At 47.6% G+C, this 14,265-nt stretch overlaps 1 protein-coding gene across 1 annotated transcript in view; it reads left to right on the forward strand.

Annotated features, from left to right (window-relative positions):
• Positions 1–239: 239 nt before the first annotated feature.
• The window catches only part of LOC128938066 (TGF-beta receptor type-2-like), a 30,587-nt gene continuing 16,561 nt past the window's right edge, over positions 240–14,265 (forward strand). The window contains exon 1 of the mRNA XM_054278054.1: positions 240–324. Coding sequence (XP_054134029.1) covers positions 273–324 — 52 coding nt within the window. The 5' untranslated portion in view covers positions 240–272. The remainder of the gene's footprint in view (positions 325–14,265) is intronic.

Consider the following 14,265-nt stretch of genomic DNA (forward strand, 5'->3'; position numbering starts at 1 on the left):
TTTTCTCAGAGCCCGGCTCCTTCCCCCAGCCCCCCCGCTCATATTTGTATATATTCCGAGAGGAGAGCCGGGCTCAGCTTGTTCACAAACTGCAGTTCCTGGGCGGACCCCACGCACAGCTGGGCTCAGCGCTGGATCCGCCTTCCTTCCCGAGCCGGAGCCTCGCAGAGCGGGGCTGGGGCTGACAGCAGGAGCCTCGCACAGACCGCTGCCCGAGGAGGATGAGCCGGTCCCCGCCGTGAGCCTGGCTGCTGCTGCCGGGGCATCCAGAAATGGGGCACTGGAGGAGACCCGGTCTGCTTCCCCTGCTGCTGCTCTCCTTGTGTGAGTAGAAAAGTGTTTCTGGTCAGGCAATGTTTTAAGCAACGTACTCAGAGAGGTCGTTTATTTTTCCTTCCTCCAGCAAAACAGCTAATCTTTGATTTCTCCCCTGACAGCAATTAGCCAGAGGATTGGAAATAGCAGAGAGTTTAGCTGAATACTCTGCTACAACTGTGTATTCTCCTATGGCGAGGGGCAAGCGGTTGCCTGGTGGAAAGTGCTGTGTGCTGGCTTGGAGCAGCTCGCAGATGTCAGTGTTTACAGTGCAAAAATATATATAGGTCAGCATTACTTGTTGGAAGTTTTTATTTTATTGAGGGAGATTAAAAGCAACTGAAGTGCACGATGGCTGAACGATCTGGCTCCAACAGCGTCCAGATGTGGTGAAGTTTGCAGCTTAGAACTTTTATCAGCCCCGGTTTATGCGCAGAATTAATCGAACTATTAAAGGAGGAAAAAAGTGGGAGAGGGGGAGGAGAAGTGTCTTTGCCACAACATCTGGTTATTCAGCAAACCTTTCCAGCGCTTACGTAAAGATCTCTTTGTAATAAGTGCCCTGTTTCAGTTTTGATAGCACTTCTTCAGTACTGTAGATAAAACTCTCCAGCAGCACTTGAAAATGTGCCCATCCGAGGTTTAACTTTTTCTTGTTTATATCTTGATGATTGTTTCATAACAGGGAATGGATTTGTATATAAGTGAGTGTTATATACACATCTCCTAAGTATGTGCGTGTGTGTCTTTATGTATATACAGAGTCTGTGTATGTGTATACAGGCATATATCCCTACAAAGTTTATATATTTGCATGGACACTACTTTAAAAAGTGAACTCTTACAAACACAGACCTGTTGCCCTTGATGTAGAAATTCCAATGCAACCAAAATCACTTTTTGGTCAAAGTGATGAAGGAGGAGGATTATAATTCCAGTATTTTTGCATCCAAATGAAATCACTGGGGGCAGGGATCTGTATCTGCGTTCACTTTACATGGGTCCCCCTATCTACAAGACCAGGGAATAAAAGAATGATTGGTCAGTAATTTGTGTGTAAGCAAACAAAACCATGGGTGCAACTGTTGAAGCAGAGAGAACCAGATGGAGAGATTTAGGACATAATATCTGGTTGATTTTTCAAAGCTATGGAGATCTATAGTATTAATTTTTGTAGATAATACCCCGAAGTGTGGTTTGAAATGTAGGATGCTATACTGATAACATCCTGCTAACTTAATCACATTTGGAGCAGGAGTTACTACAAGTTGTTATTTAAAGCAGTCTTAGGTTGTTTTTGGTAAGAAAGAAGACCACTAACTATCCTTCAGAAGTACCTAATTTTGGAGTCATTTAACTTATGGTTTCCTTTTTCTAAAAGGCAAGGTTTTCATCTGTAAGAAGCCAAACCAAAACATATCACCATTACTAAGTTCATCTGAAAGGTTATATGAGTGATATGATGACAAAATTTGCCTCTGCACAGGGTAAAAAAAATAAGCCAAGGCTTGTTATCTGTGATTCAGCTCACCAGTGATAGATGTTTTCTGGGACTACATCCACTTCCTCTGCATTTAGTGTTAAGATTGACCCTTCAGTCATTCTGAGAGAGTAAAAGTACCCAAGGAGGCCACTTCACATTGACATTAAAAGAGAAGGGAAGAGCTAGGTCCTCAAATTCCCCAAACTGACAGAACATGCACAATCAGCTGTTCTTCAAGCAACAAATCATACCACTCATCAAGCCTCTCTTTGAAGAGTGACAGCTCTGGCTTGGTGGCAGCAGCAAAGCTGATCCTCTTAGCACAAAGATTTTAGACTTGCCATAGAGAACATGGCCCAGAACACTGAAATTCAGCTACTGGATTTCCTTAATTCTCCATGGCCAGCCCTACCAAGGCTTCAAAATATCCACCCTTAATGGATATCTCTGGATATTCACCCTGGATATCCACCCTTAAACTTCTCCTCAATGGCAGTGCCTGCTGGAGGGCAGCAATTTTACATGGCTTTCTCAGCAGGAGATGAAGACAGGAGCTGTAGTTTTACCACTGCAAACACAAACCCTCACAGAGGTGGGCAGAAAATCCTTCCAGAACAGAGGGCTGGTGCAATCCTGGACTTAACTGCACAAAAAAATATGAGCATCATTCAGAATTAGAAAACTGTCATAGAGGGGGTGGAGCTGGAGGCTTTCAGTGTCTTTAGGTTGGCCAGGAGAGAGTTGGGAGGTGAGCTGGTCATCTACAGCCAGGTCCTGGGAAAACCTTTTCTGGCAGAGGCCTTCCTCTTCTGTGGAACAGAGATAAAACAAGATGTGCACACTGGAAGCTGAAATGGGGCACAACACAGCAAAGTTGTTCCAGCAGGCAGTTCCTCAGGCTTGGGATGTGGTGGGTGTTTGTTTCTCAAAGCCTTCAAGACTGCAAGACTTTCTGATTGGAAGTCTATAAGCTATACAGAAACTACAGGTTTGGTATCAGGATTACTGTATTGTGCACATGGAAACACTCTGCCCTCAGAAGTAGGAATTGGGAGTTTTCCTGCCCTGTTTTCTATGAATATTGGGAAATTATCCCTTGTGCTCCATCTGTCAGGAACAGGGCTCACATCCAAACAGGCAAGGGGCTGAGCTCAGTCTCATCTCACAGAGGGGACAGCAGAGCATCACAACCTCCAACCTGTGGAGACTGCACCAATAACTTGAGCTGAGTGTCACTGGTGTGGCAGCAGCTCTCAGGGCTGTAAGAGCCCCAGGAGTCTGGCAGAGCCTTTGTGCATCCAGCCTCCAAGAGAGGATGTGAAACTCCAAATCTGCCAAGGCACGTAGCACTTACCAAGGGAGAGCAAGCTGTACTCCTTGGGCTCTGGTGAGGTTCCAAAGAAAGAGAAAGAAGATTTTTGAAATGAGGTGAGGTTGCAGGTCTGCCACCCCAAGTGCAGAGCTCCCAGTTCCTGAGGTTTGAACTAGGTCTCCTGTTAAAAATGCTGGTCAGCTGGAATATCCTGACTTTTTTTGCCAAGTCTCCTGGGCTCCCTTTGCCATGGTTGATGGCTCTACAGAGAGTGCATTTGAGGGTAATCTCCTGATAGATGGTGGCTTTCTGAAGCCGCATTCTCTTTCCTGCTTGCAAAAACTCTTCCCCCAGTGAGCCTCTTCAGCTAAATATATAGAGCGTATAGAATTCATAAATCAGGACAGGGAGCTCCAGGGCTGTCAGAAAAGCATCTCTGGCTTTTGATCTGCCCAAGAAATCTCTGACCTATCCCAGGCTCCTCAGGCAGCTTGTTCAAGAAGTTGGCCTCTTATTTCTGAGGTCACCAGAGCTAAAGCCAGGGGTTGCAGTGCCACCAAAATGCCAGCCTGCTCCTCAGGCAGGGGCTCTGTTGGGATTGCAGCCCAACACCAACGCATGCAAAATTTAGGAACACTGGGTCAAAGAGTGAGAGGATGAGGGAAGGAAAAAGACAAATGAAGAGTCACCCTCCATTTCACAGGCATTTACAGAAAGGAGCTGTGCAGGTCCAAGGGCAAGCCAGAGCAGCAGAGCAAACCTGTCCTCCCAGGCTATGCAGCACTGCCCACCCCAGGACACAGGGCTGCAGGGCTGGTTGTGACAATCCATGTCATATTGATTTAATACAGCCAAAATAAAGGAAGAAATTACCACCGTCAGAAAGCTCTGAGGGCTACCAGAGCCCCACATTGGCTCGGTGTAGGAAGCTGGGTTGGGAGCAGGCACAGGATCCCACTGCCTGAAGGAGAAACTTGTACATCTTACCATGAGGCTAAATAAGAACAAAGCTGCAGCAAATTCTCCAATTAGGAAATAAAAATGGAAGGCACAAGAAAAACCCTGATAATGCAGAACTGGAGTGCACTGCAATGTTGCAAGTGCCATCAGACTCAGCAAGGAAAGTGATGGCTTATTTTCAATTCACCTTTACACACCTCCAAATCTGATGCTACGGTTTCAGTCCTTGGTGTGAATTAGATTAACTGAAGGTCAAGAAGAGTGGCAGTGTACAGCTATGTGAGATGAATGAAAACTGGTATTTCCTCTCCCCTTGCACCTCCAGCTTTGCTCAGACTTGAGACAGGCTGGTCATTGGCATAGCTGACTATCACTAAAGCTTCACTTTGCATTTTGATAGGGGCTTTTGAGGAAAGAAATACTTTCTGAAACATTCAGTACAGCTTGAAATTAAAACACACAATTTTCTAACCAAAAAATCCCAACAACCAACACAAAACGGATGTTTCCTGGTATTTTACTGGTGTTATCACTGTTTGATGATGGCCCCAAAGACACTTTTGTGTACTAGTAGTAAATAAGTTCAGCCAGCTGCAATCATGATACTTGTTACTCCCATTAGAGACAGAGTTCTGCACAGATGTATCCCACATATTCACTGAATATTCAGAAAGTAAACACTGGCATTAAAAACAGGTGACTGGGGCCTTTTATTCTGAGAAAGAATTCCGCTCTACTGCCTGTATGCACAGCTTTATATTGCTCTGTGATTTGCTCTGTCGAGTTTATTTCCTCAGGACATTGTTTTCCTCTCCCCTTAGTGATAACTCTTTGCAATAACATTTGCTTTCAGCCAGGCTCCACAGTGCTGCAACTTGCCATAAACTAATGAACTCTCCCATAGACTGTCATGTTTTCAAGGAAGCCCAACATCTGATACTTTTATTAAAAAAAACAGTCCCACCAAGGAGACAAAATCAGCAGCTCCCACACACTCTGCTCCTTTCACATCCCGAGTTCAGCGCTGTGTGCCAAGTGAAAGCCTTGCTCTGGAAGGGGCCTCCATGCAGAAGGGAGATAACACCACTGATGGCTGCCTGCCCTATCAAACCTACACTATGTCCGTGCTGGACCCCAACTGTGGGATAACATTTCCTTAGGGATCTTCAGGGGGAAGGGAAGGAGTGGCTGAAAGCTGTCTTGGCCCCGCTTGCATGCACATCCCTGAATTCAGAGTCAACTCGTGTGATCCTGCCTCTGGAAATTATGTGTAGCATCCATCAGAGTCATATTTCTTCTTCTTCTGTTGGTTCATCTTTTTGTTACATCCCATGTAGGGTTGAAACTCTGCTGCCAGCTTCTGGTAACTGTCAAAATTTTAGGAGAAGTTTAAGAGCCTTCTTATCGTGCAATCTCCTCTGCAGCCCATGCTCCTACTAATTATGAGGCTCCAAGACTTAAACTTTCATGGAGCTGTTGCACTGCAGTGTTTTCCTTCCCATTGATAAGCCAGGAACAAATGACAGCTGATTTATAGTACAGCAAATTCATTGTGGCATGTGGGTCATTAATGTGACCACAGCCTGCCAGGCTGTGCCGGACACAGGGTTGTGGCCCATGTGGACTCCAGCAGCCCAAGAACATGCCTAAACCCAAGAGCTACCCTAAATCCTGCACAGGGCTATCTGGATTAAAGATTTTTTGTTTTTTAAGGATGTTATCACCATTTGAGCTGAGTGATTTGAAGCACTCAGCCTGGGCATGGTGTGTGTGGGGGGCTGGTGGGCTGTTCCAGCTGTAGTGGGGGGCTGAGGGATGTCCCAGCAGTGGCAACTACAGAGGGTCACTTTGCAGGGTCCTGTGCTCCAGTTCCACCTGGGCCTCTCTCAAAGTGGCCACAACTCTCAAAGTAGCTGAAGCAGCATCATATTGGACACGTTTTGGTGGCAGGAAGGCCTCTCACCTTCCCACACTGTGGATGGATATGTGCCCTTCAGCTCCATGTCAGTTACTCTCCACTGGACCCAAAATTCCAGTCTTTCTGGATAAGTAGGTGTCCAAAGAAAGCTTCCCCAGCAGCTTCCAGCTTGGCTGCAGACTCAGTGCTGGTGAGGTGTGAAGTTTCTGAAGGAAATTCCAGACTGCCTTCACTCAGCCTGCAAAGAGCTGCTGTCCTGCCCATGCAGCACTCAATGGCAAGTGCTCTAGCCATGCCTTGGAGCTGGAGAGTCCAGACCTCCAGGACATCACACACCCCCTAATGCACACCCTGCACACAGAGCAGCACAGATGTGCCTGTGCCAGCCCTGGGAACCATCACAGCCACGGCTGCCAGCAAACAGGGCTGGGTTATTGCCCTGCCTTGGGATCCAGGCAGGGCAGAGCCCTGAAGCAATCACCTGAGCTGACACTCACTGTCTGATATTGCTCCACTATCCAAATCTCTCCTAATCTCTTCAGTTCCTGCAACATCCCTGGGAAGATGTACCCTCTGGGAACAACTTACATCTTTGCATCTGGAAGGTTCAGAGACATCTGCTGGAGTTCCTGGCCACTAAGAGGGGCCTTTTCTTTAGATCAAGGGGATCAGGGATTTTGGTACTGATCCATTCTCCCTTCAGCCATCCCAAACCAGAATGCTTAGCTGTATCCTGCATTGCCATAGTTCACTGTGCACCCCATCAAAAGATGATGTTGCCAATGTGGATTCATACTGTGACCAGTAGGTGTGAAAATCCAGAGAAAAATTTCTTCACTTTTCATGCAAAATCAGGAGGATAACTCAGGCCCCTTCTTGGAAATGGTTCTTGTAACTGCTGTGACTACAAGAGCTTCTGGTGCATTTGCAATGAACACTGGTACAGACATTTCCTTTAAAAGATCCTTTGCTGCTTCCAGGTGGGTTGTTAAATAAACTGCTGTCCATGCAGAATGAATGCCTGTGTCCCCCTCGAGTGTTTGACTGAGCAGGTTGCCAGTCAATGCAGCTGGAGCACGATGAGGAACATCTGTTTGATGTTGCTTGATAAAACTTCCTGCCTTGGAGACTCTAAACACCAGCATCCAGCATGGAAGAAACTGAATCAGCTGCTGTCTTGCTGCGTAAAGCATTTTTTCCATGCTAGATCTATCCCAAAATTAGCCCCAACCAGTCCATGATAGCAAAGAAGACCCTTCTTCTTGCAGTGGGAAGTGACACACAGACCCATAAGCTCAAGCAGTTGAATGAATCATCCTTCTTCAAATAGACCCCGGCTACAAGCATCCACAGAAATAAGACCAATGGATCCCCTGGGATCTCAGTTCCTGCCATGCCTTTAATATGCCAAAAGGCACTCAGTGGGAGAAAATGCAGGCATTCCCACCAAAGGCAGAAGCTATTAGCTTGGGGGTGAGGTCTCAGCAAACATTTACTGTGGTTTTGTATATGTGCCCTGTGCTCACCTGTTTGTAGGACAGCACCATCACATCTGAGCCTTCCTTTCACCCTTGCCAGGGCTCTCAGCTCTGCAACAGGCTGTGGTCTTGGGCAGAAGCACTGTTCAGCATATGCAAATTGTGGCATGTCTCAGGAGGTGCCCAGAGCTAGGCCACTGAGTTGAAAAGACAGGGCACTCCTGCAAAGTGATGAGATTGTGGACCAGGAGGTGGGGAATAGAGAACATTCCCTGCTTTGTCATTTATTCCATGCTGGAAGAGCAGCTCTGCCCCCTGAACCTCATGTCCCCCAGCTGCTGAGTCTCCCTGGAGTTGTGCTGCAGCTCTGCCCAGGGGCCGGGATTGTGGGAACCTTCTCCTTCCCCTGCAAGGGGGATCTCTTGAAAGGCATTGCAAAGATACACAAGCTCCTATTACTTCTGTGTGCAAAGAAAAAGCGCTTCAGGCTCTGTCAACAGGACTCTTGGTTCCATTCCTGAAAAAGTCCTTTCCAACCCTTGTCCCCCTGCCCTCATGCCATAGCTCTCTTCTGCTTTAAAAAAATGGAAAATATTCAATTTAAATTCAACCCTACTGGGCAGTGTGTTTTGGTAAGTTAGAACACAAGCTCCTTAAAAGATATTTTTCACAGGTGAAGAAGGGCATGAAAGAGAAGAACACACCATCTATTTATGTGATAAACATGGGACATTTCAGGAGAAGGCAGAAGGTTTTTAGCATCTGTAACCCAAGCTAGCCTCAAGTTCCCTCTGCCAGAACAAATTACTTAATTACTGTTAGAGCTGGCCTAAACGAGGGCAAAATTCTACTCTCCATAATGATTTCAGCAGACATAAAGAGCTGGCAGTGTTGGAACAAGCTCATGACAGCACATGGATGGAGAGTTCACAGAACTCCTCTGCCCCAGCAGCTTGTGACACAGTCCCTTGCAAGACCTTTTTCTCCTTGGGAATCAAAGCCATACAAATGCAAAAAATGCAAACTGGTCAATCATAAAAGTCCAACCAGAGATGAAGAGCACAGCTCCACTCCAATGTCTCATTGTGGGCTCATCAAAGACCTTCCAGCAGATGGGATGCCAAATGTGTGCCAGGAATTTCAAACACTCCTCAGGAAGTTCATCTAAATCCCCAGCAACACATTTGCACTTAAAACAGAGCAAACCCTGGTGCCCAAATGTGACCCAGATAAAGTTTCTGACGTGTTTACCTATTTGGATGTTATCCTTCCATTTCAATTCCATCTATTCACAGAAATCCAGGATTCATGCAGAGCCTGAAAAACACACAGAAAATTGAATTCCAGAGCATAATATGATGATAATTATAAAAAAAACACTGACTGCTGCACAGTAGTTTTACTTGAATGGCATTAGTTTAGGCAGAGCAATGTCCGCTACCAACTGCTCACATGTTTTTGCTTCTTGGTTGATTGCTGCTGCTTGTTCTGTGTGGAAGGGGGAACTCATGACTGCTGCATCTGAGAATGAGCTGCAGTTAATTGGGATATAGGATAGACTGTTGGTACCTCTGAAGAAACAGGAGCAACAGAAATTATGGCAACAGCAGAGTGGGTTTGGTTGACTGTTGCATTCTGCCAGGCAGCTCTTGGTCCTAAAAGTGCTCTAAAACCCTCAGCAATTTCTGCAGCAGCTTGCAACAGGATGAGCTCAAACCACCCGAGCGTGGCCAGGCAGTGACTCCTGCTCCCCAGCAGTGTGGGAGGTGGCAGAATGGACTTATTTTCAAGGCAAGAATTTAGTCAGGACAGAATCACTGCAAAGGGCTCTTCAAAGGGCTGAAATCTTGGAAAGGCTCTGAGAATATGGCAGGCAACTCCCCAATCATTAGAAGGCAACTTCCACTGGGGCTGTGCCAGCTCAGCCCCCTGCAAACCCCACTGGCAGCCCACGTGCCCCAGGCTGTGATGTGCTGATAATGCATTGCCTCACCCTGCAAAGGCCCCAGATATGCAGAGGTGCTGGCAGAGCTGCTAAAATTACTTATGAACTGCTGAAACTCAGCATTTCCCCACCTCCTTGGGCCCTGAATGAGTTGCTTTGCTTTCCATCTGACAAGGAGGGGTGGCACGTTCCCCTCGTGTGCTGTCAGGGCTGGTGGGAGTTGCTGTGGCACTGGGGCCGTGCTGTGATGCTGGTGAAGGTCCCACTCTGTATCCATGGTGTGGATATCATGGTTATTTTCTCTTGGGCTGACCCCTGGCTGTGGGGTTTTTTCCCTCCCAGGCACTGCAGGCTGTGCTGCTGGCTTGGCTTGCTCTCTCTGGGGTTTTTCAATACAACAGGGTGGAAAGGACAGCAGAATATAGGAACAAGAAATGGGGACAGAGGTGCAATGAAAGGGAATTGCTGTCAAAAAAGGTTGCACCTTCAGACAAGGATGTCTGCAAAACTTGGTTTGTGTCATAGCTCCCCTCATCTGGCAGTCATAGCCCAGTGGCTGACAAATGCCTAAAGGGATGAGGACAGGTATTACCAGGCAAACTCACACCTGATTTTGTCTGCCAGGGAAGTTTTGCCTGGCCTGATCATGGCTCTGGAGGTACTGACCATAATTACACAATGTCCCACAATACCCAGCAGGTAGGGAGTAAAAAACCCCTACTCTTAAACTGCTTTCTGGGCAATGTGAGGGATTCCTGTGAGGATTAGAACCTTCTGTTCTAATCCTCAATCCTCCTTTGAGGTCTCTTTTCAAAGAAGGATGCAGAGCATCCCTGCTCATCTCACAAAGGAATAAACTAGCCTCCTGCAGGGGGGCAACCCCTAAGTTTTGAGTTTTCTCCTTGTTTCAGGACAGCTTTCCTCATCTAGCAAGCAGCACAAGGGTAGGTGCAGTGGTGGCACCCACATGAGCTGTGAGCTTGCCCACCAGCACTGCCCTCAGGGCTGTCCCATCCTGCCCCTTCACGCCCCTGGATCACAGCTGAGTCACCTTTGTGCTCAAATTCCAGCCCAGCAATGGGCAAATGATGTCACAGGGCCCTTGAGCCCAGCCAGGTCTAATATAGCATTTCAGCCTAATTAGACTGAGCTTCCTGCCCAGGTGAAGCAGTGCTTGGCTGCCTCAGGGACTGACTGAAAAATAATGCAAATAACATGCAACCAGGTAAGCCAAACCACCAACTTTACTGATATTTCAGTGAAGTGGATCCAGAAATAGACACATCATTTTCAGACATTGCTGAAGGTTTCAAAGACACTGAGAAAAACAAATGAAATAGTGCAAAGCCACTATTGTTTTAGACACTCCACGTTCCCTCATCCTCAGCTCAATGTCTCTGGATGTAAACTGGTGTTAATGGGAAAGATGTAGTCCATGACACCAGAAAGCAGGTGCTCCTGAAAGAGCTTGAGTGCAGAGTCTAATGGGGGTATAGTTTTTGCCTCACCTGATATTTACAGTGCTTCCAAAGCTCAGTAAGGGCAGAACATTCTCCTTGTCATGTTGGGCTGGGTCCTGCTGGGCTTCAGCACCTTGGGGCTGCAGGGTTGGCTTGCCTGGTTTTTTAAACTTTAATCCCAAACTTTCATTGGGGAGTTACTCTCACATTTTGAGTTCCTCAGCTGAAAGACAAAGAAATAAGCAAGTGTCACACATTTCCAGGCACAGGAGAAATAAAAAAACTTACTTAAAAATATTTAAGTAAAATAAACTTCATCTTAATAATTTTTCCTCGCAACACACTGTCATGATCTATGTGCAGTTTTTCCATAACTCTTTTCTAATGGGTTGCATGAGAGCCTGGATGCAAATTAACCACGAGGAGATGGGAAAGATCCTCCAGGAATTGCTCTGCATGTGGAAATGAATTTCAGTTTAGCCACTTCAGAGCAATTTTTTTGTTTACTTTCCACTGACATGAAATCAGCCACGATTGCATCGCATGCGGGATTGGTTAGCCAGTTACATAATGCTTAATAAATCCAAGAGAAATAATATAAAACACATCACCCAGTCTGGGAAGAGGAGCAGTAACTCAGTCAGTGTCACCAACCCACCCAGGCCAGGCAGCAGGGAAGCATCTGAACCAGTGCTGGGGGGATGCAGGGTAGTGCTGCTGCATGATAAATGTGATTGGGAAAAATGCTTGTGGCACGTGTGGAGGCCTTGAGGACAGACAGATTGTGTGTGATGGTGAGGGTCTATCAGGGGAGCTCACAGTCTCGTGGGGAGGGCAGCTCAGCCCGTCCTGGGGGGCAAGGCAGGCAGTGCTCACACACCCAGCTCCAGCAGGCTCTGCTGTGTGGGGTGTTACCCCAGCTCCAGCTGGCTCTGCTGCTGTGTAAGGTGTTACCTCACCCCAGGAACGCTCCCCCGAGTGCTTCCTAAAATCACAACCGCCCTGCAAACAAAAAGAGCAAGATTAGGTGATTAATTATTTACCACAGATTATCCTGCAGTGTGTGGGGAGGAGAGAGAGCGTTTCGCTGGTGGTCCCTGGGGAGTGGGGAGGAAGGGAGGTGGCCCGGGACGGGGCTGCCAGGCTGGACACAAAACAGAAGTGCTGATTTAAACCCAAAAGAAGTGGGGGGTGTAGGAAGACTGGAGGTGCCTCTGGCCCTGCAGTGCCAGCACCCTGGCTCTCCCAGGAAAGCTGCCCAGCCCACGGGTGTATCGCTCCAGGCACTCACCACTGCCCACCCTGGAGCAGCCCTCGGCCTCCTTTCCCACATTTCCCTGCCTGCTCTGCTCCCCCGCTCTGCTCCTGGTCCCAGAGGAGCCCTGCTGATGCCTTCACCCACGCCGTGGCTGACTTCCAACAGAGGAAAGGCCGGGCATGAAGGGGTTAATTACTACAGGCACAGCACAAGCCAAGTCTGTAAGTGACTCCCTATTGCTATTTCGAAAAGAGGCTGCCTGGAAAGGGAAAGGGAAAAAAAAAGAGAGAGAGAGAGAGGTTTACTTTACAACCATCATTATTTCATCTGCAGAGTTTATACAATGGAAAATAAAAGCCAGAGTACGCGAAGTCAAATCATTTCTGTTTCATTAATGGAATGGAAATCGTTTTGTTTTTATAGGGGAAAAACAAATGTGAACTTGATGTGTGTGTGTGTGTGTGTGTGTGTGTGTGTGAGCATGCAACTCCCTTCATTGCAAAGGGCAGAGCAGTGAAATCCAGAAATAAAAAATGACTCAGAGGCCGTAGGACCTATGAGTCAGTTGAGCTGTTGTTGTTTTTAAACACAAGCGAGAGCACAATATGGCAAATAATTGCCCCTGCAGCCCCCCGCCATTGGCATCCCTGCTGGCACAGCCATCCCAGGCTGTGGCACGGACTGCCCTGCCAGCCCCAGGCTGGGCACCGACACAGGGACACAGGGCTGGAGCAGGGCTTGTCCCAGCGGGAGCAGCTTTAGGGGACAGAGAGTGAAAACTGCGAAAGAAACTCGAGACCCGGTCAGAGTGGGCGGAGGAGACAAGTGGCTGCGGGGGCCGGTGGGGAGTGCGGGGCCAGGGGCACTCCCCTGTCCTCACCCAGACATCAACCGACCACAACCAAAGAGAAACTGCTCTGGCCAAACTCTCTCTGCTGGCATCTCCTCGCTGGCCCCTGGCACTGCAGCCTGCCTGAGTGCTGCTGGGTGCTGGGGTACCTCAGCACAAACATCCTCACACCCCAAAGGCAGAGTCACTGTGCTGATACACAGAAAACTTGTGAAAGGCACCCGAGAAACACCGGAGATTACCAAAGCAGAAGGACAGACAGCAATCTGCAGAGCTCGTCCCTCCCCTGGGTGAAGTTAGATCATGATGTAATTCAAGCATCTGAAAGAGACTGGAGGAGCCTGCTGTTACGATCCATACCCAATTTACTTTGTGATGGGACTAAGCAGTATTTGCTAAACACTGAATTTAAAGGGATATTTTCACAAAGGAAAAATAAGTGGTAGAGTAAGTCAGTTACCAGCCCCTCTGAAGAAGGTCCAAGTGAACCAGAAATGCCTACTGCATGTCCTCCTGGCACTGGAAAAGCTGGTGTCTAACACAATCAAAATCAGTCCTTTTTTATGCACCAGGAAACATTTCTGGCTCATTCCTTGCTCCATCCTGTACTCTGCCAAATGCAGTATTTATTATGCAGGACCATGTGCAATCACATACCTGAGGATGGAGTCCTGATCCTCAGGGTTGATCCCCTGATCCAAATGCAGCACTGATGGATTTCCTGGGAGATCCAGTGGCTTGTGCCTTGCAGAGGCAAAAACTGAGATATTAAGATTTTCCAGCTCCATTTGGCCTGCTCTACCTCTCCTACAAAGATAAAGATGAAGTGTAAAACAGATGGATGGAGAAGAGCAGCCTGACACTAAAAACCTCTTTGGTTCAGCAGCTGCAAGCAGCACCAGACCCCACCATGGAGAACAAGAGGAAACTGAGCTGCATCCAAAATAGAAGTACAACACTTTGAGGTCTGGTTCTGGGGAGATTCTGCAGCACAGCAGGATGCGGCAAGATCAGGCAAGACTGCAAGAAATCTGCAAGAAATCTGGGATCACTGTTACACAGGTCATGCTGAACAACTTCCATGGGAACTCCTGACCCTGCACAGAATCTCCCAGAAATCAGGGCACAGGAATTGCCCATCTGTGGCACTGGCTGCTGCATCATGGAGGAGGCAGCTCAGGAGTAACCTGGTGATGGGGAACACCTGGTGCTCTCACATGGGTCAGCGAGAGAGCAGAGCCCATCAGCTCTGCTGCTGGATTAATCTTAAAAACAAAGTACTGCAT

Source organism: Melozone crissalis, unplaced genomic scaffold (assembly GCF_028551555.1).
Source record: "Melozone crissalis strain CALT ecotype California unplaced genomic scaffold, PUWL_Pcris_2 ptg000023l_1, whole genome shotgun sequence".
In the NCBI taxonomy this organism is placed as follows: Eukaryota; Metazoa; Chordata; class Aves; order Passeriformes; family Passerellidae; genus Melozone; species Melozone crissalis.